General features: G+C 43.7%; 1 protein-coding gene, 1 long non-coding RNA gene and 3 other non-coding genes across 7 annotated transcripts; all 5 read right to left on the reverse strand.

Moving 5' to 3' along the window:
- Window positions 1–4,069: 4,069 nt before the first annotated feature.
- On the reverse strand, window positions 4,070–9,803 carry LOC117200832 (uncharacterized). 2 transcript variants are annotated; one of them, XR_007478514.1, is made up of 2 exons: window positions 5,478–9,803; window positions 4,070–4,427 (listed from the first exon to the last, which is right to left on the reverse strand). It is a non-coding gene; the product is annotated as an uncharacterized LOC117200832 (long non-coding RNA). The 2 variants fall into 2 exon arrangements; XR_004482546.2 differs by having other exon boundaries at window positions 4,070–4,443.
- A 6,597-nt stretch (window positions 9,804–16,400) lies between these two features.
- Window positions 16,401–25,845, reverse strand: NCL (nucleolin). Of its 2 annotated transcripts, none has more exons than XM_049712526.1 (14): window positions 25,684–25,845; window positions 24,480–24,596; window positions 22,799–23,261; window positions 22,221–22,418; window positions 22,025–22,111; window positions 21,700–21,841; window positions 20,956–21,080; window positions 19,902–20,025; window positions 19,223–19,380; window positions 18,606–18,729; window positions 18,288–18,421; window positions 17,629–17,755; window positions 17,073–17,299; window positions 16,401–16,901 (listed from the first exon to the last, which is right to left on the reverse strand). In XM_049712526.1, the coding sequence occupies exons 1-14, from the start codon at window positions 25,699–25,701 to the stop codon at window positions 16,822–16,824; spliced, it is 2,124 nt and encodes a 707-aa protein (XP_049568483.1). In that variant the 5' UTR covers window positions 25,702–25,845; the 3' UTR covers window positions 16,401–16,821. The 2 variants fall into 2 exon arrangements, with proteins under 2 accessions (XP_049568483.1, XP_049568482.1); XM_049712525.1 differs by having other exon boundaries at window positions 22,799–23,276.
- On the reverse strand, window positions 17,437–17,570 carry LOC125965078 (small nucleolar RNA SNORA75). The gene has a single exon (XR_007478580.1). It is a non-coding gene; the product is annotated as a small nucleolar RNA SNORA75 (small nucleolar RNA).
- On the reverse strand, window positions 18,120–18,199 carry LOC125965080 (small nucleolar RNA SNORD20). The gene has a single exon (XR_007478582.1). It is a non-coding gene; the product is annotated as a small nucleolar RNA SNORD20 (small nucleolar RNA).
- On the reverse strand, window positions 21,916–21,985 carry LOC125965079 (small nucleolar RNA SNORD82). The gene has a single exon (XR_007478581.1). It is a non-coding gene; the product is annotated as a small nucleolar RNA SNORD82 (small nucleolar RNA).
- Window positions 25,846–26,336: the final 491 nt, after the last annotated feature.

Below are 26,336 nucleotides of genomic sequence, written 5' to 3' on the forward strand. Positions count from 1 at the left end.
GAGATGGAACAATGGGTTCTAGGGAAAATGTGCGGATCTCCCACCTCACACCGGGGACTGGGGGCTGATCGTTCAGGAATGGAACGTCACAGAGCCAGGGCCAAAAGCAGGGCCGCCTCCTTACCCAAGAGTGGTGGTGTTGAGACAAAGGTTCTGGCAAAGCTGAAATCTGAGAGTGGGCAAGGTAAGGTGGGGTCAGCTCAGCCTGGAAAAAGCATTGTGCAGGTCAGTCTAGTTAGCCTGCGAAGCTCAGTTCTCATTCACAAAATGGGCACGAGACCTACAATAGAGGGCGCTATCGTGGGGTCCATGGAGCCGTGCGTAAGGGAGTGCCAGCCACTGGAGGTGAATTCGGGCCCAGCCAAGAAGGACCAAGGTCCAGCCCCACAGCCTGAAGATGCCAGAAGCAAGTCCTCGTGTCCCCGGGACCTTAAGCTGAAGGGCACGGTGGCCTGGACAGGATGCATTACCAGCCCCGCTTTGTAAGGAGCCTGGCCAGGCAGACCGATCTCACTTTCTAGGATGGTAGAGTGGGCCTGTGTGCACAGACAGGCAGCCAAAGGATCCTCCCAGGTCTGATGAACCAGGGCTTATTGGTTAATTTAACAAAAAGACAAAAGGTGAGCTTGTCCAGACAGAAGGAGGTTTAAAGCCACAGATAGAACAACAGATGAGTCAAGACAAATGGCGTCTGGGGATTCCCTGGCGGTCCAGTGGTTAGGACTCTGTGTTTCCATTGCAGGGGGGCACAGGTTCGATCCCTGGTGGGGGAACTAAGGTCCTGCAAGCCGCGCAGTGCAGCCAAATAAATAAATAAATAAAACGAAATAAAGCCAAATGGTGCACGACCCCTGGTGACACCAGCTTTATCTTCTCTTTTCTTCCCCCCTCCCACCTCTAAACTAGACCGCATCCTGAATTCTAGTTTTCTCCAATATTTGGCTACCACTCTTCCAACTCACGTTTCCAATTTTTCTCCCACTTTTGACTTGGCATCATCAAGAAAGAGAGCTGCCCTTTTCCTGAAGCCCCACCAAGTCAACCTGAGAAATCTGACGTCCACCTGAGACAGCTGACAATTGCCCCCTCGTTAGACCATCCTCATCCTCATGCCTGTTGCTGTGGAAACCACTCAGAAAGTTAACCTGAACGCAGCATCAGAGACAGTTCAAACTGCCCAAGATGCTTTGACCCTGACATCTAGAAATCCTCCCGACTGGCAGCAGTCAGGACTCAGACCCCGGGTTGATCATGTGCTCCAACCATGAACCTTTGTTTATTTTATTTTTATTTTTTATTTTTTTGCGGTATATGGGCCTCTCACTGTTGTGGCCTCTCCCGTTGCAGAGCACAGGCTCAGCGGCCATGGCTCACGGGCCCAGCCGCTCCGCGGCACGTGGGATCTTCCCGGACCGGGGCATGAACCCGTGTCCCCTGCATCGGCAGGCGGACTCTCAACCACTGCGCCACCAGGGAAGCCCAACCATGAACCTTTGTTTTGCTTTAAGGAGAGACTGGTTTCATGAGATGGAGCCATCTACCAATTCAGCTTCTGGGCCTTGAAACTTCGTACAAGGAGTTTTAAAGGCGGGAGTGTAGAGGAACAAAATTCGCCACCCCAAAATGTCTCTTGAGCGTGCGGATTATTTCGCATCAAAACCATCAAGATGCCGTTGTATCTTCTGAGGGAGGGACCTTGGAACTGCTCCAGCCAAACTCCCCTCCTTGCAGGCCCCTCTTCCTCAGCACTGGAGGCAACCAGTGTTTTCCGGATGCGATGGCCCAGCCTTGGGGACAACCACCCCTTGAAGAAGAACTGCAGGCGACATGCTGGGTGGGGCCGAAGCAGCAAAGCACTCGGGACTCCTCCTCTGGCCTCTTTAGCGTCTGTGGGACCCTCTCTGCCTTCGGCCCACAGCACCTGACTGCCACGGTCGTGTGGTCCTTCTCCGTGAGCCTCAGTTCAGATGTGGTCTTAACCTTGGGGCCATGAGTTCAGGGGAGCCATAAACTGGGATGGGAACAAAACCCACATCTTCATTTTCACCGAGCCTTAAGTTTCCTTTAATTGTTAAAGTGGGCGACAAACCACAGTTATCTTAGCGGTTCTGTGACTGTCACTCTATCAGTGAGGGTTCTAAGCAGAGAAACAATCAGTAGAAGGTACAGTTAATTCTCATTCTTTGCGGTAGTTATGTTCTATAAAATCGCTGCAACCACTGAATTAGTAAACACTGAAACATTGCTCCTGGGGGAAATTTCATCAACCGATCAATATACAACCTTGCTTATGTGTGTTTCTGTTTAAAGACGCCTAATTTCATATATATGTTGATTCGTTAACATTGAACTCAGAGCCAACATCGCTATAACTCAGCTGTGAACGAAGCTCGTGTAACACACATATTTTCTCCTTTAGGTTCATGATGCACAGCTTAGGACACTAGACAGCACTTCAGCGCTATGCATGGGGGCCATTTCAAACAGCAAAATCACCAACCAGAAGGACAAAAATGCTAAAACCATGGCACTAAATGTACTGTCAAAAGGACCCTTGCTTGCAGTGTGAGAGCTGAACCAAGAAGGCAGGTCGCCTCACTCGACCTCCGCTAGGAACACGCATGCTGGATGCCTCACAATTTTTGTCTCTCTGTACGTGTCCTGGATGACCGTGGGAACAACCTCGTATGGCCACAAAAGCACCATGAGTATGGATTTGGGGGTTACAAATAAACTTTAGTGAGTGGTTGAATTTGCAAATACAAAAATCCAAAAATAATGAGGATCACCTGTGTATATTAAGAGATTTATTGTATTGTGAGGAATTGGCTTTCAGGATTATGGGGGTGGGCTCATCCGAAATCCACAGGGCAGGCTGTCGGGAAGGGCAGACTGGAGCTCTCGGACAGGAGCAGACATGCACGAGCAGAATTTCTTTGGGGAATCTTCCACTCTGCTCTTAAAGTCTTTCAACTGTCTGAATTAGGCCCATCCAAATTATCTAGGATAATCTCCTTTACTTAAAGTCAACTGCCTATGGTCTTTCAGCCCATCTACAAAGTATCTTCCCTGCAACACCCAGTTTAGTGTTTGACCGAAGAACCAGGGACGGTAGCCTAGGCAGGCTGACACATCAGAAGACCATCAAAGTCACCGAAAGAAGTCACGTTACAGGAGTGATACTGAAGTATGATAAAGACAATGTATTATCCGGTTTCGCTTTTAATAGCGAGCATGACAGAACACAAAAGCCACAGTGTTTTCTGTACTGAAAAATTCTTGTGAATGGAAGGATGAACCAGCAAAATGGAAATGCCATGGGACGTCTATCCCTTCTGAAAATGCATTTAAAGGTGTTGGGGTGGGGGGTAAGGGTGCTGTGTAAGGAAAGCTCAATTCAAAGAAGCTGGAATCAGGGAGAGCAGCTGGGTGCTGTGTGACCACCTAGAGGGGTGGGATAGGGAGGGTGGGATACGGAGGGTGGGAGGGAGACGCAAGAGGAAGGGGATATGGGGATGTATGTATATCTATAGCTGATTCACTTTGTTATACAGCAGAAACTAAAAAAAAAAAAAAAGCTGGAACACTTCCAGCACTTGGATTTGCTATTTCACAATAAGCTTTTATTGGCACATCCTCCAAAATTGCTCCCAGAGAAAAGTCTCCCACGCTGTCGGGGGGACATGTTACAGTGCCCTGGCACATGCACAGAGATTATCCAGCTGCTTTTTGGATTGGACCAGAAGAAAACACTGGAAGCAGGTTCCTTGTCACATGGTGTGATATGTTCTAGAATAGATGACATTTCTTTTAACATTTTGAAGCAGGTCGCTGGGGAAACAGCAGCTTCACTCTCCTCACTGTGGGCGTGCTGGTGCTACCAAAGAATTCTTACTTTCCGAGTGGCTTTTGCAAACTACAAAGGCTGTGGACATTTTGAAAGCAGTAAAAAGTGTCTTTGCCAAATAAAACTTTGCCTGGGAAGAAAAGCTTCATTCTCTATCCAGCTGGACCTCCTGCAAATCTGATTTTGCAAACTTGGTGATAAAACTCTCCACGTTGTCATCACTCAACGCACGGGCAATAAAGACTTTTGTGACATCTCTGAAAGATGTTTTGTCAACTTTCATAAAAGTCATCAACTTCATCAGAAGCAGGTCTCTCAATGACTGCATTTGCAAACAGCTTGTCAGGAAATGGGAACGCAGTCCGTGAAGTGCTTCTCACTGGCTTTCAAAGGACAAGTGCTCTGTTCAGACTAACAGCAGAAGTCTTATTATTTTCTGAAAGAAAAAGAAAGGCCACTTCTGGAAACACTTTGAAGGAAAAGATTTTATCTTCGGGTTGGCTTACTTGGCAGGTATTTTTAACTGTATGAATGAGATGTCTTCCTCTTCAAGGTCCCGGAGTCACCATTTATGCTGCTCCTAAAAAATTTACAAACTGGGACAATAAGAAAGGAGAATATAGTACCAATGACATCTTTGCAAATGATCCCGGGCTGGGGACGTGCTCTCTTAGGACAGAGAGCAGACACAAAATGCTCTAACAATCTCTTTGCAAAGAGAAATTTACCAACACCTGGCAACATTTCATAACTCTTTCAAAAGTTATTTCAGTCTTTAGGGAATCAAAATTGAACCATGAATCCACAATTCTTTTCTTCCTGAGATAATGTGTTCCTGAATTTTGACCTAGCTAAAGATGAACCCATTTTTCTTAGGACAAAAATACTTATGACGAGTAGAGCTTAACTAAAAAAACCTTGAAGAATTCTGGTATTCTTTGAGAAAAGCCTGTCTTCTCCTAGTAAAGCCAGCCCTAGAAGCTTAGATATAGATCTTTGCAAGTCAAGATTTTCAGGACTTATAACATTGAAAAGGAAAACGAATCAACCAGATGTACAAGCACCTGCTGCTTCACCTTGCACTTCTATGTTACGGAGAGGGCATCATTCCTTAAACCTCACGAACCAACCTCTGCTAGCTTTCATACTTTTCTTTCGCAGCTACCTCACCTCCCTCAGCCTTCATAGAATTGAAGAGAGTTGGGGCCTTGACCTGGATTAGGCTTTGGTTTAAGGGAATGTTGTGGCTGGTTTGGTCTTCTATCCAGACCACTGAAACTTTCTCCACATCAGCAATAAGGCTGTTTCACTTTCTTATCATTCATGTGTTGATGAGTAGCACTTTTAGTATCCTTCATGAACTTTCCTTCTACATTCACAAGTGGTGCTGGAGGCCTACCTTTCAGCCTGCCTCAGCCTTCGATGTGTCTTTCTCGCTGAGCTTAATCATTTCTAGCTTTTGATTTAAATTAAGGGACATGTGACTCTTCCTTTCACTTGAACACTTAGATGTCATTGTAGGGTTATTAATTGGCCTAATTTCAATATTGTGTCTCAGGGAATAGGGAGGCCCAAGGAGAGGGAGAGAGACGGAGGAACGGCCGGTAGGGGGAGCAGGCAGAACACACACCTTTATTGATGAAGTTTTCAGTCCTATGTGGGTAGGGTTCGTTGTGCCTCAAAACAATTACAGTAGTAACATCAAAGATCACTGATCACAGGAAATTCCCTGGTGGTGCAGTGGTTAGGACTCCTCGCTTCCGCTGCAGGGGGCTCGGGTTCCATCTCTGGTTGGGGAACTAAGATCCCGCATGCCGCACGGTGTGGCCGAAAAAATAAAAAAGGCAAAGATCACTGATCACAGATCACAGATAACCACCACAAAAATAATCATCATGAGAAAGTTGGAAATATTGCTAGAATTACCATTGAAAAGTTTGAAATATTTCAAGAATATGACACAGAGACACGAAGTAAGCAAATGCTGTTGGAAAAATGACGTGAATAGACTTGCTTGACACAGGTTGCCACAAAACTTCAATTTATAAAAGATGCAACATCTGCAAAGCACAAGTCAAAGCACAGTAAAATAAGGTGTGCCTAGGGAGTTCCCTGGTGGCCTAGTGGTTAGGATTCCGGGCTTTCACTGCCGTGGCCCGGGTTCCATCCCTGGTTGGGAAACTGAGATCCCGCAAGCCAGGTGGCATGGCCCCCAAAAACCAAAAAGGAAACAAGATGTGCCTATACCATTTACATTCTACCAGCAATAGATGAGCTCTAGCTCTATATCCTTGACCACACTTGGCATTGTCAGTAGTTTTAACTTTAGCCACGGTGGTGGGTATGTAGTAGTATCTCAGAGCAGTTTTTTTTTTTTTCATTGCAGTTTTAATTTGTATTTCTCTGATGACGAATCATGTTGAGCACGTTTTTATGTGCTTTTTTCCTAACCAGATATCTTCCTTTTTAAAGTGTCTGTTCAAGACTTTAGTCTCTTTATTGGGTTGTCTTTTATTATGGATCTTTAATCCTTTATTATTTTGAAAATACATATGTATTGTGAAGTACATATGTATCAGAAATACATATGTATTGTGAATATTATCAGAAATACATATATATTGTGGATATTTTCTCCTAATCTATGGCTTGTCTTTTCATTTTCTTAACAGTGTCTTCTGATGAGCAGACATTTTAATTTTGATGAAGTCCAATTTATCATTTTTTCCCCATTTATGGTAAATACAATTTGTGTCCTAAGAAATCATTCCCTACGCTTAAGTCATAAAGACATTCTCCTTTGTTTTCTTCTAGAAGCTTTATAGTTTTAGGTCTTGTATTTAGGCCTGTGATCCATTGTGAATTATTTTCATATATAGGGTGAAGTAAAGTCAAGGTTCATTTTCTAAAATATGAATACCTAGTTTTTTAAACCCCACTTGTGAAAAAGGCTATCTTCTCCCCATTAAATGTCTTAGTACCTTTATCAAAAATCAACTGACTGTGTATATGAGGAATTATTTCTGGACTTTCTAGACTGTCTCATTTTCTATATATTTATCCTTAAAATAGTAACACAGTGCCTTGATTACTGTAGCTTTATAATAAATTCTGAAATTATTTAGTATAAGTCCTCTGGCTTTCTTTTATTTTTCAAGGCCGTTTGGCTATTCTAGTCCCTTGCATTTCCATATAAGTTTTAAAATGATCTTGTTGGGACTTCCTTGGAGGTCCAGTGGTTAAGACTCCGAAATTCCACTGCAGGGGGCACAGGTTCAATCCCTGGTCAGGAAACTAAGATCCCATATGCCATGCGGCACAGCCCCCTCCAAAAAAAATTATGCTGTCAATTTCTGTAAAAAAGTTTGCTGAGATTATGATGATTGGGTTGAATCTATAAATGTGGAGAAGATTGACATCTTAACAATACTGAGTCTTCCAATCCACAAACATGGTGTATCTCTCCAGTTATTTATTTAATTTCTTTTCACAATGCCCTGCTCATCTTTCATTAAATTTACTTAAGTATTTTGTTTTTATTAATGCAATTATAAATTGTAGTTAAAATGTTTTATATTTTCCAATTGCTTAATGATTTGTACATAAATACAACTGGTTTTTATATGTTGATCCTTGTTATATAAATCCTTGTAAACTTTATAAAAGTTTTTCTTTTTAGTGATAGTATTTTGGACGATTCCTTGTTATTTTGCTACATAGACAATCATATCATGTGTGAATAAAGAACTTTAGTTCTTGCTACCCAATATTTTTCTTTTTTTTTTTTTGGCCACGCCACGGGCGGCCTGTGGGATCTTAGTTCCCCCACCAGGGATTGAACCCAGGTCCTGGCAGTGAAAGCACCAAGTCCTAACCACTGGACCGCCAGTGAATTCCCTCTTGCTTCCCAATCTTTATGCCTTTTTATTTATTTTCCTTGCCTAATTGCACTGGACTTCCAATACAATATTAAGTAGAAATAATGAGAGCAGACATCCTTGCCTTGTTCATTATCTTAGGGAAAAAATATTCGACATTTCACTATGTAACATGATGTTAGTGGTAGGTTTTTCATAGATGTTCATCAGTTTGTTAAAGTTTGTCAAGCTTTGTTTATTATGAATGTTGATTATTGAATGTTGATAAATTTCTTTTTACTTTTATTTGGACAATTGTATTTTCTCATTTATCCTATAATGTGGTGAATTACATTGATTTTCAAATCTTAATCAACTTTGAATTAAGGATACACCCCACTTGGTCATGATGTATTATCATTTAAATATATTTCTACATTTAACTTGCTAATATTAAAAGGATTTTATGTTTATGTTCATGAAGGATATTGGGGTATTTTTCTTGTAATGTCCTTCTCATACTTTGGTATCAGCACTCATAAAACAGATTGGAAATTCTTCCTTCCTGTATTTTCTGAAATAGGTTAGAATTGGTGTTGTTTCTTCTTTAAACATTTGATAGAATTTATTTACAAAGCCATGTGGGCCTGGGATTTTCTTTGTGGGAAGGTTTTGAATGATGAGTTCAATGTTTTCAGTAGATATAGGGATTAGCTATTCAGATGTTCCATTTCTTTTTGTGTCAGTCTTGGAAAGTTGTGTTTTCAAAGAATTTGCTCATTTTGTCTAAGTTGTTAAATTTATTGGCTATTTGTCTTTTCATTTCTTTTTTCTTATCAGTCTTGCTATCAATTACACTAATCCTTTTCATCCTTCCAGTGAACCAACTTTTGCCTTGATTTTCCTATATCATTTTCATTATTTTTATTATTCCCTTTTTCTGCTTATTTTGAGATTAATTTTCTTAATTAATTTTCTTAATTAATTTTCTTAATTTTCTTGTAGTATCATCTAATTTTTCTTTTGATTTCTACTTTGACCCATTCAGAAGGGTTTTTCAGAAGTGCACTTAATGTCCAAATATTTAGGGATTTTCTAGTTGTCTTGTTGTTATCAATTTCTAATTTATTTCTATTGCGCCAGAGAAAACGCTACATATGTTTTTCAGTCTGAAATTTCTTGAGCTTTGTTTGGTGGCCTAGAATATTCTGGTGAATGTTCAATGTGCACTTGAATGTGTATCCTCACGTTGTTAGGTCTAATTGGCTAAATAGCGTTCAATTCTTCCATCACTACTGATACTTGTCTACTTACTTTATCTATTACTAAGTGAGAAGTGTTAAAATCTGCAACTGTGATTTGCAAATTTGTCTATTTTTCCTTTTAGCTCTGTCCATTTTTGCTTCACATATTGTAAGACTGTTATTAATATACATTTAGGATCGCTATACATTTCTGATAAATTGACCTTTTTTTCATTATGAAACGATGCTCTTTATCTTTGGTTATCCTCCTCGGTTTTTCGTTTTGTTTTGTTTTTTGTTTTTTTGCGGTACGTGGGCCTCTCACTGTTGTGGCCTCTCCCGTTGCGGAGCAAAGGCTCCGGACGCGCAGGCTCAGCGGCCATGGCTCACGGGCGCAGCCGCTCCGCGGCATGTGGGATCTTCTCAGACCGTGGCACGAACCCGTGTCCCCTGCATCGACAGGCGGACTCTCAACCACTGCGCCACCAGGGAAGCCCTATCCTCCTCGTTTTGAAATCTACTTTGTCTGACATTTATATAGCCACAACAGATTTCTTACGCCTGGTGTTTTCATGGTATATTCCTTTCCATTTTTTATGTCAACTTTTTTCTTTGTATTTAATGGGCACCTCTTGTAAATAGCTTATAGTTAGTTCTTGTGTTTTTCATCCAGTTTGACAATCTCTACCTTTCGTTTAGTCCATCTTCATTTACTGTAATTATTGGTATGATTGAGTTTAAATAAACTATCATTCCATTATTTGTTTTCTAGTATCCCATCTAATCCTTGTTCTTCTACCTTATTTGGGGTTATTTTTTAACATTTCACGTCTTTCCTTCTTTCTTTTTTGCGGTACGCGGTGCGGAGCACAGGCTCCGGACGCGCAGGCTCAGCAGCCATGGCTCACGGGCCCAGCCGCTCCGCGGCACGTGGGACCTTCCCGGACCGGGGCACGAACCCGTGTCCCCCACATCGGCAGGTGGACTCTCAACCACTGCGCCACCAGGGAAGCCCACATTTCACATCTTTGGAATTAATATTCCATATTCTCTATTGGCTTGTATTATTTTATTTAATGTTTGCTCTAGGGATTACAATACTCATCTTTAACTTATCACTGCTTACCTTAAATTAACATTATACTAGCTTAAGTGTAATGCGAGAATCTTAAAATCATATAACTTCATTGACCTACTTCCCTTAGTTTCTGCTATTTTTGTCATGTACTTTACTTTTACATATATTATAAACCCCAGAATATATGTGTATGTTTTTTGCCTTAGACAAAGACTACCTTTCAAAGGATAAATTATTTACCATTTCCAGTGCTCTTTATTTCTTCTGGAAGATGCAGTTTACCAGCTGATATCATTCCCCTTCGGCATGAAAACCTTTCTTTAGCATTTTTTGAAATGCAAGTGTACTTACTGGTGATGAGTTCTCCCAGCTTCATTTGTTTGAAAATGACTTATTTCTCCTTTATTTTTGAAGAACACCTTGTAGATTTAGAATTCTAGATTGATATTTTTCCTTTAGCACTTTAAAGATATCATCCATTGTCTTATAATTTTCCTGATGAGACTTAGCCATCATTCCTATAGATGTTCCTTTGCACATAATGGGTCTTTCTTGTCTGGCTTTATCTTTGTTGTTCAGCAATTCAGTTATGATGTGCTGAGGTGTATATGACTTTCTTCTTGGGTCTGTAGGTTGTTTTTCGTCAATTTAGATATTTTTAAGCCATTACTTTTCTAAGAGATTTATTTCTGCCCACTCATTCTTTCCTCTCCTTCTTGGGATCAATTACACATGATGGACAGTTTGGTATTGTCATTGAGGTTCTGTTCATTTTTCTCCCAATCTTTTTTCTTTGAGCTTCAGTTTGGATCATGTAGGGGAGGAAAAATATCTTTTCCCTCTACCCTTCTAAGTTCTTGGCTGGAGCCCTGTAACAAAAGACAGATTAAAAAGAGAGAAGCATACAAATTTATTTAATATAAGTCTTACATGATGTGGGAGCCTTCATAAGGAAATGAAAACCTGAAGAAGTGGTTAAACCTTAGTATTTTTATGTTAGACTTGATGAAGGGTGGAGAGTTGTGGAAAAATATGATAGAACCCCCCAAAAAAGAGTATGAACTGAGTGTAGTAAACTGGGGGAAACAGCAAGGCCTGTTCCTTCAAATTCCCTCTTGGTGTCCCTCTGTCTTCAGAGATAAGGGTGATCCTTTCCTCTGGGTATAAGGAGGACACCTCTCATATGAGGGTTCTATGACTTGCTTCAGGGGAAGCTCTGTAAGTCCTTCCTGCACCTGCTGTTTCTCAAATTCCTTCAGTTTGAAATATTTAATATGCTATGATATCATATTTTGGGGTAGCATGCTTTGACCTCTATATTACTATTGGTCTATCTTCTAGTTTACTGATACTTTCTCCTGCTGCTAAGCCTTTCTAGTGAATTTTTTTTTTTTTTTTTTTTTGCGGTACGCAGGCCTCTCACTGTTGCGGCCTCTCCCGTTGCGGAGCACAGGCTCCGGACGCGCAGGCTCAGTGGCCATGGCTCACGGGCCTAGCCTCTCCGCGGCATGTGGGATCTTCCCGGACCGGGGCACGAACCTGTGTCCCCTGCATCGGCAGGCGGACTCTCAACCACTGCGCCACTAGGGAAGCCCTCTAGTGAATTTTTTAATATATTGTTTTCAGTTCTAGGATTTCCATTTGGTTCTCAGTCTCCATCTCTCTCCAGAAATTCCCCATTTCTTCATTTATCTTTTCCTGTAAATTCTTTAACATATTTACAACGATTAAAGTCCTTGCTTACAAATTTCAACATGAGTTGTTTGCTTTTTTCTCGATTGTGGACATTTTCCTACTTCATTGCACGTATAGTTAGTTACCTTTTTCTTACTGGACATTATGTATGACATGTTGCAGAGTTTGGATTGTTACCGTCCCCTGAACACTGTTGGATTTTGTCCTAGTAGGCAATTAAATTCCCAACAGATTCCCCCACTGATTACGTGGGGGCTTAGTTTTAGGCTTTAGGTTTTGTTAGGGTTAGTCTATCTTAGTTTTGCATTTTGCCCTTAGTCCTAGGGTTTAATCCATGGGCCTGGAACGTGCTGTTACTTCTGAAGTATGATTCTTCTGAGTTTCAAAGAAAAGCTTAAGTGTTTATCAGACACCTCTAACTGGGCAGAACTTGAACTTCAAACTTCTCTCCAGCACCAGGTATGTGCTGGAACCTGTAGCCAGCAATTTCACCTTTCCCTTGTTTTCCCCTGTGCTCGAGACTCTTGCTCTGCTCATCAATTTAGGACTCGGCCAAGAATCTGAAGGCAACTTGTGTGCATATTTTATGGCTTTCTTCTCTGTCTCCCTCATCTTCAGGAAGGTTTCCAGACTCAAACTCCAACCTGACTTCTCAGTTTAGTAAGACTCCCTTTCTGCTTAAACTCTATGCCCAAAGGTTCATGCTAATTGGGGTGCAGGGTTGGGTACCCTTGAGGGGAAAGATGGTTAAACATGTATCTCCTCCCGTGTCCTTACCTTCTTTCAAGGACGGTTTCTGCTCCAGTTTCCATCTGGTATTGTTTGGTCTTCAACACCTTCAGAAGTTGATTCTTACATTTTGTCGAGTTTATAATTATCAACAGGAGGGTTAGTCTGTTACAAGCCACTCCATCATTACCAGAACCAAAATTCCTAACTGTATTTTAAATGTAAATACATCTTGTGGAGGGGGAGGTCCAAGAGGGAGGGGATATATGTATACATATAGCTGATTCACTTCATTGTACAATTGTAAAGCAACTACAAATTTAAAAAATGTAAATACATCTTACCTAATGTATTAGTGAACATATACACAATTCTATCACAAATGATGTACTTTAATATTTTAAAAACTTTTTTCTGGGCTTCCCTGGTGGCACAGTGGTTGAGAGTCTGCCCGCCAATGCAGGGGACGCGGGTTCGTGCCCCAGTCCAGGAGGATCCCACGTGCCGCGGAGCGGCTGGGCCCGTGAACCATGGTCGCTGAGCCTGCGCGTCTGGAGCCTGTGCTCCGCAGCGGGAGAGGCCAGGGCAGTGAGAGGCTCGCGTACCACAAAAAAAAAAAAAAAATTTTTTTCAATATATTTGATTTCCCTTATAATGCTTTACAAAAAAAAGTATTTGAAAACATTATTCTGAAAAGGTTTCAAAAGCTTTGCCAGACTCCCAAAAGAACTCCCAACACAAAAATATTAAGAACTTGAAAAACGTACGTTAAGAACTCCTGGCCTTAGAGAGTCCCTCCTGCTGCTGCCATAGGTTTCCTGCAGTTGAGGGAAGGAGTTTCTCCAGGATTCCTTCATTACCTACTGAATACCTACTATGTGTCAGGGACTGTCCTAGGCCCATGAGACAGAACAGTAAATAAAACCCAAGTCCCTCCAGTCAGAGGTTGGCAGGAACACGAGTGTTCTTTTCATATTTCCACGTCGAAGGACCAGCAGTAAAGTCTTTCTCCTCCAATGACGGGGTTACCTGATGTGGAGGAACAGCCACTGGCTCATATATATTAATTGGATAAAATCCTGTTGGGAGGCTCTACTCCCAGGTTTATTTGTTCTCATCCCTCTTCATCCTACTGTCACAGAGCCTCCACCCTTTTCCTAACCATGGGAGAAAAGGACGTTGCAGGTGGGCAGGAGGAATGTCAGGTGCTGCAGGGAAGCCATAAACTAGGGGAGGACCAACCACTGGATTTGCAGCCTTTGGTCACTGGCACCCTTAACGAACTCAGTGCTGAGGTGGGAACAGAAGCCACACTACTGGAGGCAAAGTGGGAGGCAGGAGTGTGGTCCTTCTCGAAGTCTGGCAATAAAGGCTAGAGGGAACGGCTAGGCAGGGAGGTAGGCTCAGGAGACAAGCTCTTGGGATGAGAAAAGCTTTGGCACTTTTTACTTTTTTTTTGGGGGGGTGTGCGGGCCTCTCACTTGTCACGGCCTCTCCCACTGCGGAGCACAGGCTCCGGACGCACAGGCCCAGCGGTCATGGCTCACGGGTCCAGCTGCTTCACGGCATGTGGGATCCTCCCGGACCGGGGCACGAACCCGTGTCCCCTGCATCGGCAGGCGGACTCTCAACCACTGCACCACCAGGGAAGTAGCTTTGGCACTTTTTAAGGCTGAGGTCAGACAAAGATTGGGTTACAATGAAGTAATTAGTGGGCCAAGTATGGGTAAATGGGACAACTCTGAGATAAGAGCACAGGACAAGCATTCAACAAACTGTAGTTCTTGTACCCAACTGGAATCCACTTTTTTGGCGGAGATTCCACACCATCTCTGTGTGCTGAGTGCACTTCCTGCAGATTCCCAGACCCTATCACTACACAGATTGAGTTTGGAGTTGAAGACCCATTGGCCTGAGACAATCTTCGGCTTCCTTCTCGACGCCTGTCAGGTGCCCACATCCTTGTGGATGTGCTGCCACCTGCTGGAAGGATGGTGGAAGTGGCGACAACCATTTGCCGTAGGGAGCTGCTTTCCTAAAATGGCTGCAAAACCCTCACCCAATCCAAACCAGAAACCAGAGGAAGCAGGCAGGCCTAGGATTAAGTCTGCAGGACTCCCTCCGTGCAAGTCCTAGAGCTCTTCTGCCATCGCAAAGGGTAACCACCCTCCATCCTCATCTTCCTTTCACTGGAAGTCGGCATAATACCCCTGGCTGGAATGACTAGTAAGACACAGGGCTGGACTGTTTCCTTCACTTGAAAGAAAAACAGCAGTTAGGAAGAAAGAATCCTATTTTTCTGCTCGTGTCTTGCCCCACAGCCGGTTAGAGACAGGCTGAGGTAAACGCCTGGCACACTACCAGCACCATTGACTGCCAGTGGGTTAGCAAGGTGGGTTCAGACTTATCTCAATGCAGGCCCTACCCTAGGAGCCAAGAACTCCTGCAACTGGGCTGCTAGCAGGGTCAGGTTCAGCCCCCCCCGCGCCAAAGGAAACCCACCCCCCCATCACCACAGAGTCTTAAAAATTAATACAAGTACTGAATAAGCACTGGCTCTGCCACGCTGGCAAATGCTAATTCACGTTCCTAGATGGCCAGAGTGCACTATGCTTTCAGGTTTAAACCCGGAAGACAGCTGCGGGGTAATGGAGAAGGCCCTGCAGACCCAAAGACCAATCTCACAGGCCCCTTCTTCAAATTCCAGTTCGGGACAGACTGAGCTGCTATGAATGACATAACTTTTCACATGCTCAGCTAAAACTCTACCCAGCGTTGCTTTAAGACGTAACATACTTTAACTCAGGAGTAGCCCTAATGTGCTCCAACTAATTAAACTTTTAATTCTAGAAAAATATAGGCTACCAAGGGTTCATTTCATTATTTTGCTTTTAATTTTTATCAGTAGAGTTGCTTTACACTGTTGTGTTAGTCTCTACTGTACAGCAAAGTGAATCAGCTATAGGTATACATGCATCCCCCTTTTTGGGGACTTCCTTCCCCTTTAGGTCACCACAGAGCACTGAGTAGAGCTCCCTGAGCTGTAGGCTCTCCAATGGTTCACTAGTTTTTAGGTTTGCCTGACGAGGGCTGTCCCTCTGCTGGCTTGATTTTTCTTCCCAGCAGCACCCAAGCTTCCAAGCTTCCACCCCTTCAGACCAGGTTATTTGTCCTGGTCTGCGCCTTTAGTACTTACAACGGACTTGACTTGGTGAGTGGTGCGTGATATGCACAAGGTTTAGATTCCCTCATCCTGCCAGCAACTCATAACCAGGCCAAAACTAAGCTAATTCAAATCCTTTAGTTTGCCCTCTAGTCTACCAGTACCGGATTTTTGAGTTGGCATTTTCATTCTGTACCATCTTGCGCACCATTTTTCAACTAAATATATCATGTTAATCACTTGACCTAGGCCTCTCATGTGACCTTTCACTAGCAGTGGGGGGTGGGCAAGGGAATGCTTAACAAGCCAGAATGTCCACGTTCTCATCATAGCGCAAAACCAAAGGCCTTTCTTGTTGGTTTAACCTGAGGGTGCTGGGGGAATTACAAAAGATATCAGGTCCATCGGCTAGACCGGTAGCTTCCTCTCCAGCCTCACAGTCCCAAAGCCTCCGTTTTGGCCCACGCACCCAGCAGGAAGTACACTCATCAGTCGTTGCTCTCGCACCCACCTAAACAAGGCCGGACCAAAGTGCTCCTGGCCCTCTTTCCAAAGCACTTTTTCAGGACACCTGACCCCTCAGGCCTGTTTCTAAGTGGGCTAAGGCCACAGTGGACTTCCAATGAGCCTTTCACGTGACATACACAGGGCTGCAAAAACTTATGGCTGGGATACTTGAAACCAAAGCATAAGCATTTTCACAGGGGGTGGAGATCTGGAGTGGCAGAACTGATTTGCCATGCTCCACTCTCAGTGTATTCCAGGAGAAACACTCTAGGACAGGAAGTACAAGTCTGGCACCAGAGTTTAGGACTTTTAATTTGTCCCAAAGTTGCTAAAGCAAAAATCATGATAAAACATTCTGCTTTCCTTTATAACCCACCAACGCAAAAAAACAAAAACAAAACCAAAAAACTCCGTAGGAAAAAAATGGTTTTGTACATGGGAGGAAACAATATAAATTCGAAACTTACAGATAAGGGTTAGCTCTATCACTCATCTCTTTAAAAAGTTTATACGAACATCCAGTCAACACCAACAGGGTTATCTCCCTTGAAATGTTATCTATACGGATTTCCAAGTAGACCACAGGGCTGTATACTGTCTTGGAATGTCCTCAGAAGGCTCTGCCATTGAGCAGGTAACAGAGTAAAAACCTCAGAGTCCTTTCTTTCAAATGGAAGAGGGGAAGACAGGGATAGAAGAAACTATTCGAACTTCGTCTTCTTTCCTTGTGGCTTGTGGTCTCCTCCTCCTCCTCCTCTGCCTCCTCGGAAGCCTCCTCGCCCTGCAGGAAGGCAAGCCGTCACTGAAGAGTGGCTGCAAAGCTGCCAGCCATGCCCTCCCCAGCAGGACGAGTGGGGACTGGTGCAGGAAGCGGGGCCTGCAGGCTCAGGTCCAGGAGTGCACTGCCACGGCTACCTGGCACACACAGCTGGGTGGCCACCGCGCCCCTTACCTCCAAAGCCTCCCCGGCCTCGGCCTCCAAATCCACCTCGGCCGCCACCTCGGCCTCCTCCTCGGCCACCGAAGCCACCTCGGCCTCCTCCTCGGCCACCGAAGCCACCTTCACCCTTAGGCTTGGCCCAGTCCAAAGTAACTTTGTTTCCATCGATTTCACCATCTTCCATGGCCTCCTTGGCAGCTTTGGCCTCTTCCTCGCTGTTGAAGTCTACAAAACCAAACCTAAAAACACCAAACGAAATTGCCCATTATAAAGCCAACATGTGGAACAAATGCCAAGTTACTCCCACATGTTGGATGGTGACGCTTAGCTGGGGCAAGACCCAGGTGAGGGCAGTTCCCTATGGAAAGCTGAAACAGAATGTCCCACAAAACAGCGGAATATACCTCTGTGAAGACAGAAGGCAACAATGCTAGCTCTGTGAATTGTCTCTTCTTCTCGTGCGAATCCTAAACTGTCACCGATCGACAGAAAGGAGCTCAATGAGAAGACGTCTTAGGTGGGAACTCTCCACCTGGTGGACGTCACACGTTCCCTGCATCTTACTTACCCCTTAGAGGATCCAGTCTCCCGGTCAGTGACTATCCTTGCACGAACAGAGCCGTCAAACGACTCCTTTAATGTCTCTTCTGTAGTATCCTCAGACAGACCTTTGACAAACAGAGTTTTGGATGGCTCTGGGAAAGGAAAAATAAAAATTGTACTTTTTATTAAAGTCACAATGTATGACAGCATGCTGGACTTGCATGTTGCAGTCTAGTATCTGACTACTAGCTAAGAATGCTCATCTTAGCAAAAGGTAGTAGCATTTCACCTCGAGTGTCTGGGTAAAAGCAACCTGGTCAACTAACGTTTAAAGCGAAGGGCTTAGACCAAATGCCATGTCAAGTTTACACTGATCACCAGAGCAGTTGAGAATCTTTTATGGAAAACAGGAGAAGCAGCGACCCAAGCAAGTGAAAGTAGTTCTAAACCAGGCAGCTACAAACACCATACAAGACAGTAAACCCCTGGCAAATGTGCTGCTCAGTGTTGACTTCGCTGGATCAGAACTTGACTATCTAGAGGACTTTTCTTGAGATTTCATCAGTTATTTCTCAGATAATCAGTCATCATATCCAGTATCATTTACTCAGCAGCAACAGAAACAAACGTTCTAGATCTGAGGACGCAACCACAAACAACATCCTGTTAATGAAGTTAACTTACGGCTTCTTGCATTAGGTTGTCCCCTGGGTCCTTGCAACTCCAGCCTGATGGCTCTGCCCTCAATTTCCCTTTTATTACATGAATTTAAAGCTTCTTTAGCATCTTCAAATGATGCAAATTCTATAAATGCATACCTGAGGATAAAGAGTCAACATTTAGAGTAAGTTACCAAGCACACGGCTCCTCTGATGCCACCAAGCCTTTTTCTTCAAACACTTCAATGGTGCAGCTTCTACTAATGGCCAGAACATGATTTTACCTCCACAAGATACTCTTAAAAGCCTGTAACTGACAACATAAAGATACTAATTATTTTACCCTTTAGATTTGCCACTTTGGTTCTGGGGCACTTTGATAAACGTTGCCTTCTCAAATACTTCCTGAAGAGTTTCTTCCGTTGCACTATAGGAGAGGTTGCTTAAAACCAGGGTTTTTGATTCACCTACAAATTAAAGAGATGTCAAATTAAGACTGAAGCAGTAGTTCCCAACGTCAGTCACAGCTATACATTGTTCTTAAAGAATCTCTGTGCTTGGGAGTTAACACACCAATGTTGATACAAGTGGAACCCTACCTGGTACTCAACATATCACGTAGCTACTATGTACTGTTACATGCTGCTTCCTTCCACTCCTACTGTTCAGATGTAAGCTGACTACAGCCCTGTGTCTTCCCAGCATATTCTAATTTTTAAATGCACACGATCTAAGTCCTTTACAGTATAAAACATGCAAAGGAAGCTAGATTTATCTGTGTTCTAGTACAAAGATTTCATATAACCCTCATTCAAGACACTCAATTACAAATACAGGTATAACTTGCTGATCTACATCTCCATCCAACTTATCAGTCAACTTTATAAAGGACAAAGATGCAAAGGATTTCTTTTTCCTCCATCAATTCCAGAACCCTGTAGGAAGCCTATAAATTCTTACCAGTCCAAGTGCTATTCTTTCCACCTCTATGGTCTTGACCTTGACCTTTCTCTCCGGTATAGTACAGGGAAATGGATCGCCCATCTATCTCTGTTCCCTGCTTTTCTTCCAAGGTTTTCTCTGCATCAGCTTCTGTCTTAAATTCAATATAAGCAATCCTACAAAAGGAAAAAACATTAAGAACTCACTTGATTTTTAAAACCATATTAATTCTCTAACACAGATGTTTTTTTATCTCAGCAATATGCCCATATTTCAGATGAGTACAATAAAAATGTCCTTTGTTTTATAGTAATTGAAATGTTCAAGGTTTCTGCCATCTTCCACTTTTTAATTTAAACTTTCCTCCCACTACAGAAAGTTTGCCAAACACTTCTAGAAAATTTGTTCACATTAAGTCCACCTCACTACAATAATCACAGTTATTTCCAAAACATTTACCGTAAGCTAGGCACGTGTATAGTATTTTATACATCAGCTCATCTTACAATAAAATCACTATTTTATCACTTAATTTAAAGTACATTATCCCCACTGTACAGATGGGTGACTGATATAGGTTACAGAATAATTAATTTGCCCAAAATCACAAACACAGGAAAATTAAATCAACATTTCTTTTATAAATTAGTAAAGTTCATTAATTTTAATGAAACACTGCAGTAGACACAAAACATACCCTTTACTCTTTCCATCCTTGCTGACTAATCTGATCTCCACAGCATCTTCGAACACTTCTTTTAATTCTTCCTGAGTAACTTTATAAGGAAGATTTTTAGCCAAAAGTGTTCTCGCATCTCGTTCTAGATTAAAAAACACAAAAATGAACTGGATGGCTTAAAAGACGATTCTTCCCCCAAAGATCACCAAAGACTGACCAATGTAAAAGTTCTGTTTAAGAAATAATTTTGAGGGACTTCCCTGGCCGTTCAGTGGTTAAGACTCTGCGTTCCCAACGTAGGGGGCACGGGTTGGATCCCTGGTCAGGGAACTAAGATCCTGCATGCCACACAGCACAGCCAGAAAAATAAAATAAAAAGGTTAAAAATTAAAAAAAAGAGTTTCTACAAGTAGGAGGCACTCTGCTATTATGGAGATATAGCAGTGGCAAAACAAACTGCTGTCACAGCTGACAACAAACTATGCACTGAATATTTAAAATACAGCTAAATATTATGTTGTATATAGAAGAGATGTTCAGTATTTTTCAATTAAAAATGTCATTAAAAAACAAAAAAGTGTAGGGAATTCCCTGGCGGTCCAGTGGTTGGGACTCAGAGCTCCCACTGCAGGGGGGCACGCTTCGATCCCTGGTCGCAGAACTAGCGTCCTGCAAGCTGCACGGCATGGCCAAAAAAATTTTTTTTACTTAAAAAAATTAAAAAATAAAAAGATCATAAACACACACTTAAAATGTGACAAGTGCATACAGAGAAGGGTAAAAGATGCAAAAGGAGTAGTTAGGGATCTGCTCTAGGTCCAGTGAGGAAAGGACTCCATTTTTTTTAGGACTCTGTATTAATTTAGGTACATCTAACCAATTATTTTTTGATTAAGTCTAGCAAGCAGTGCCAGGCACTGTTGTAAACATTTAACATTCTAATTCATTTAATCCTCACAACATTATGAGGAAGCCAAAGGAAAAAAAGTTAAACTACTTACCCTGGTTTGTCTACATTAGATTAGATACATAGTCATTAACAAGTATCATCATTACCTAAAGCTTTACATACCTTTCTTACTATCTTTTCCCTTTGGTTTTTCTAGTTTAATTTCATTGCCAAAGACTTTTAAACCAGTGAGTTCCAAGGCTTTTTCCAGGTCTTCAGCAGATTCAAAATCCACATAGCCAAACTTCCTTTAAGGCGAAGAGGACAAAAAAAATTACAGGTGGGGGGAAAAAACAAAAAAACCCACCAAACAAGAGCCACGTAACACATATTCTGGGCAAGCGGCAACACTAATATGACGGTGCAAACAAGGATTAAAAAGCACCTATACAATTAATAAAACTGAGTCAGGCTCTTTTAAGCTGAGGCTACAGAGCAGGATCTAAGTACCAAGACTTGATGCAAGTTCACCTCTGAGATCTTCATTAGTTACACTGCGCCTTAACAACTGATAGCAGATGACCAAAAAAACGAGTTTAAGCACTAAGATAGGAAAATCCTGTCTGATTAAAAGCACTCACTATTATGGCTTCTCAGGTCTAATAGCTACTTCTAAGATAAGCATCAAATCTCATTATTAGAAACTAGGCTGTGCTGTATCAAAAGTTAAGGAAGATTATGGGAATTTCAATTTGGGGGTTTTACAATTTTATAGTCCAATGATTTAATTCATTAATGTCTAATCTTTGACGACTTTAACATACTCACATTAAGGATAATGGGCTAAGGTTCTAAAAGGGGAAGGAAAAAGCATGAGCAGACCCACGAGTATCGTGCAGAACTACAGCGTAGCTCCCCCACACTTACCTAGACACACCAATTCTGACATCAACAACTGCAAGATCATTTTTCGCAAAAAGGTCACTGATACCCGTTTTCAATTCAGGAGCAGATTTACTGAAGTTCAGGTTTCCAACAAAGAGATTGAAAGATGTAGTTGGTTCTGTGGCTGTACAAAAAATTTACTCAAATTAGTCTATTTTCCAGTATATTTGACTATTAGTCAAATTATTTCTGTACATAGCACATCAGCACATTGCAATATAACATCAGGTTTCAGTATTAAGTCCCTTTGTTGTTCATCACTTGTGCTATTAGGTGTTATTTCCCACCTCCCAATTCTCTAAGTTACCTTCCACTTTCTGTTTCTTGGCTTCGGGAGCTGCTTTTTGTTTGGCCATTTCCTTCTTTCGCTTTCCAGGTGCTTCTTTGACAAGTTCTGGTCAAGATATCAAACAATCTGTCATCCACAAGTAGCCACACATCCTCAAGCATCTCCTTTAAACAAAGCTCATGCCAATGCACTTCAGAACCTATAACTCGATTACCTTCCTCCTCCTCGTCCTCCTCCTCGTCCTCCTCCTCCTCGTCCTCGTCTTCCTCCTCGTCCTCGTCCTCCTCCTCGTCCTCCTCGTCATCTTCCTCATCTTCATCTTCAGCAGTGCTCTTTGCCTTCACAGGAGCAGCTTTTGCTGGACCTTTCTTTCCTTTGGCTGCTGCAGTCTCCATAGCTTCTTCTTCTGAGTCTGAAAGAGAAGCCACCTCGTCAAAAACTCAGAATTATCCCAGTTCTGTTCCTAGTCCTAGGAAAAGCCAAAGGAAAATGAATGTAATCTTGTCCATGCCACTGTGCTTAGTTGTTATGGCAAGAATTAACAAATCACTTGGAAGCAAAATTCTACATTGTGAAAAATAAGGATGAGCTGTTTGAAGCATGTTACTCAGGAGCAGGCAATCATTCACAGGCACCACGGGTACCACTAGTGCACAAGCAGCCCAGAGAAACCCTGGGATGATGCTTGTCTAACCCACCCCAGGTCGTCAGGAGCACAGCATTACCACCCATGCCTCACCCCTAATGTATCTTGCAAACAGGAGCCCAAGGACTCCCAACACAATGCCTTACCATCCTCATCATCCTCGTCATCCTCATCGTCGTCTTCACCGTCATCCTCGTCATCCTCATCCTCGTCATCCGAGGCAGGAGCAGCAGTTGCTTTCATCACCGCAGGCTCGAATTCATCCTCATCCTCCTCTTCATCCTCCTCCTCCTCCTCTTCACTGTCATCTTCATCTTCCTCATCACTGTCTTCCTTCTTGGCATTCTTGCCGTTCTTTGCTCCCTTGGCTGGAGCGGCTGCTCCCTTCTTACCAGGGGTTGCTACCAATGCTTTGCCTGGTGTGGCTCCCTTTTTGCCAGGTGTTGCTACTGCTTTGGCAGGTGTAACTGTCTTCTTGGCTGGCGTAGCGGCTGTCTTTTTGCCAGGGGTGACAACTGCTTTCTTTGCCGGTGTGGCAACTGCAACCTTTTTTGTTGGGGAAACCATCATCTTCTTTGCTGGAGTTGTGGTAGCCTTTTTGCCTTTTTTCTGAGGAATAACAACCTTAAGAATAAATAAAAACCAACATAGGCCTGTTTCCAAACTCAAGAGAGCCTTGGTCCCATAAATGAATGCTAAATTCTAGCACTGCCTCTAGATGAAGACCACATGCACTAGATGTTAGCAAGTTAAACTACAGGGTCAAGTAACATGTCCTTCTGTACGCTTCAAGTCACAGTTCGGCAGCACACCCTAACACGAACTCTGAAAATAGACTGGATGCCACTGCGTGGGCTTAGGCAAAGTTTTAAAACTTAATTTGAAGCCTCAATAGTTTCCCCATCTGAAAATAACTCAACTTTATACGTTGCTTTAAGGATTGAGTTGATATATGTAATTAAAAGCCTTACACATAGAAAGGACTACCTGCTAAGTGTTATTAAATTATTTGGGGCTCTCACAGTGGGTGGAGGAATAAAGTTCACTGAATGCTCATTCTTAGGACCAAAGAGAAAATAAACATCAAATAGTCAAGCTGTAAAGTGAATCGTTGCAAAATTAATACAAAGAGTGAACACACTGGCTTGATAAAAAACTGTCGTTTTATCTACATTTAACTCACACTCAAAACCACATTTTGTTGACTATTGGTTTTATCAGGTTATGTGTGTCAAAATAAAATATTAAATTCTAAATAAGAAACATGAGCAAATACAGCAATTAGGTGTCTTTGCAGCTAGCCAACAGTAGCTGGGAGTGCTAATTAAGTGCTAACACAATGGGAGGTGGCAACCCTCAATCCACACATTTTAACAGTGTTTAGTATTACCAAGCCCATATAGGATAACAAAGACCAATTAATCCTACTTAGAGACTACAAGAAATCTGTTAAGGCTAACCTCAGACCTACATACAATGCTCAAAGCTGCCACACGCAGGACAGTTAACTGTCCAGGCTGTTTCTCCAGCTCGTATGTGGGGCTAATGTGTTCAAAGTGGAAAACTACTAATATATTATTGCATTATATCACACCAAGCCCTGCAGAGGGCACATGAAAACTCCACACCTTTCCTCTCAATTTCATTACTCTTATGGTATCTTGACAGGTCAATAAAAACTGTGAAACGCTGGACCATTACAACAGGTCATATATGAATGAATATAATCCTATTTTTTGCCAGTATTTTCAGACATCCAATACCACGTGCTTTTAACTCTCCATTTTGTAGTTTAACACAATTCTGCGTTAAACTATATACAATTACCTCTTCTCCACTGCTATCATCCTCTTCATCTTCTGACATTTCCTCATCTTCACTATCTTCTTCTACCTCCTTTGGGGGAGGAGCCATTTTCTTGGGGTCACCTTGATTTTTACCGGCCTAAAACAGACGCATTACACATTACACCTCCCACATTTCAGGCCATTCTTCAGAGTAAAACGGCAATCATCTCCCTCAGAACCCGCTCTTCATACTGTTAAGTACAATTAACGTAAAAACTACTCTTCATACCAATGGTAACACAGGTGAATTCTCAACTTCCCACATATTTCCTGTCAAGTTCTTCAAAAACCAACCTTAGGATAAAAACGCAACTTCAAGAAAACGGTCTCTCTCTTCTTGCTGCGTCCTTTAAGCACACCCATTTTAAAAACTATACATCCAGCCAGAATCGAACCTTGCATCGCGGCACAACTTTTCAGTAGCGCCTACAATCGGACCACTGTAACAGCTAACAATCCATGGCCCTTCACCTGGGGAAAACCACCTTAAAAAAGCCTTTGGGGTAAGTTGTGGCACCTAATCCCACCACCCTCGTCTGAATTTAAATTAGGGCAGTCTTAAAAAAAAAAAACAAATCACGTCTTAACCTTTAGTCTTCCATTAAGTTTTCCTTTCCCAGGTTATCAACCCCGCCCCTTTCATCCCCGGCAGGGCCACGTGGGGGTAAGTCGCAGGCCACCATGTGCGCGCAGCCCTGCGCAAAAAGCACGCGGCAGGGCCTCCTTCCGGAGCCCACCTGCCGCCCGCCCGGAGCTGCGACCCCGTGGGCCGCCGCTCTCCGCCCCAGGACCCGGGGCCCTCAGCAGGCGCCAGGACCCACGCGGCGCGGCCCACGTGGCGGGCCGCGAGCCGGGGCACATGCGTCAGGAGGCGGGGCTCCGCTCGGGCCCGTCGCAGGAGTTTGGCCTCATCCGTCCGGGGCCCAGCGCCCCCTTCCCGCGCTCAGCCCCCAAGTCCTTCCCCGCCGCATCGACCATCCGCCCCACCTGCCGAAGCTCTTCACGTCGCTACCACACAGCCAAAAGCCGCGAGACCTCCCAGCTAATCGCGCGAGACTTCCCGCACTATGGCGCCCTCGAAGGAGCCCGGGGTGGCGCGCAGGCCCTCCTCCTGGCGGCGTCGCGCGCGCGCTCCTCGGAAAACAGGCCTTGACGTCCGTGCTCGCGCGGGCAAGGCCTCTTACCTTTGCAAGCTTTACCATGATAGCGGCTTAGGACTGCGGAGTGTGTGGCGAGCGAGTGGCGCAGATGAGCCTAGAAGAAGCGAAGCAACGTCGATGGCGGCCGCTGATCGCAGAGCTCGTACGCTTGGCTGCCAGCTAGAGCTCGAGACTGAGGCGAAAGACTGAGCCTGCCCAGTAATCGCCTCTGGAAAGGCGACGACGGCGCCCTCGTGACTCCGCCGCGACCAACCAGAGTTCGCGTCCCTCCCATAAGCCAATCGCGAGCCTCTACCTGAGAACGGCGAGGGGCGGGGCACGGGCAGGAGTGGGCGGGCAGAGGAGGCCAGAGAAGGGGGGAGGGGATTCGTGGCGGCGGCCTAGGGGCGGGACTCGCTTTGTGCAAGACCAGCGCTGATTGGGCCGTGAGCGCGCGGTTCCCGGAGTGCCTATCCACGGCCCGCGCTCGCGGCGCCTGCGCTGTGGGACGGACATTTTTGGCGCCGCGTGTTCCCTAATTCCCGGGCGGTGGAGAGCGGTGGTGGTTTTCGGCTCCCCAGTGTGTCGGGGTCTTGTCGACTGTGGAGGTCTTGAGTTTCTTGGGAGTCTCCACGCGCGACCCCGGCCCGCACTCCACGCAGAGCCTCCTGGAGGGAGGAAAGATAAAGAGTTTGCCT

This window comes from Orcinus orca, chromosome 7, assembly GCF_937001465.1.
Source record: "Orcinus orca chromosome 7, mOrcOrc1.1, whole genome shotgun sequence".
Lineage (NCBI taxonomy): Eukaryota > Metazoa > Chordata > Mammalia > Artiodactyla > Delphinidae > Orcinus > Orcinus orca.

Bases quoted from the DNA above. Each gene is read 5' to 3' on its own strand.
- NCL (XM_049712525.1), bottom strand. The intron at 20,026-20,955 runs GTATGTAAAGCT...TTTTTAATCTAG, and splicing joins GGGAAAAGATAGTAAGAAAG to AACGAGATGCGAGAACACTT. The intron at 18,730-19,222 runs GTAAGAATTTAT...TTTAATTTGTAG, and splicing joins AAAGAATAGCACTTGGACTG to GTGAATCAAAAACCCTGGTT.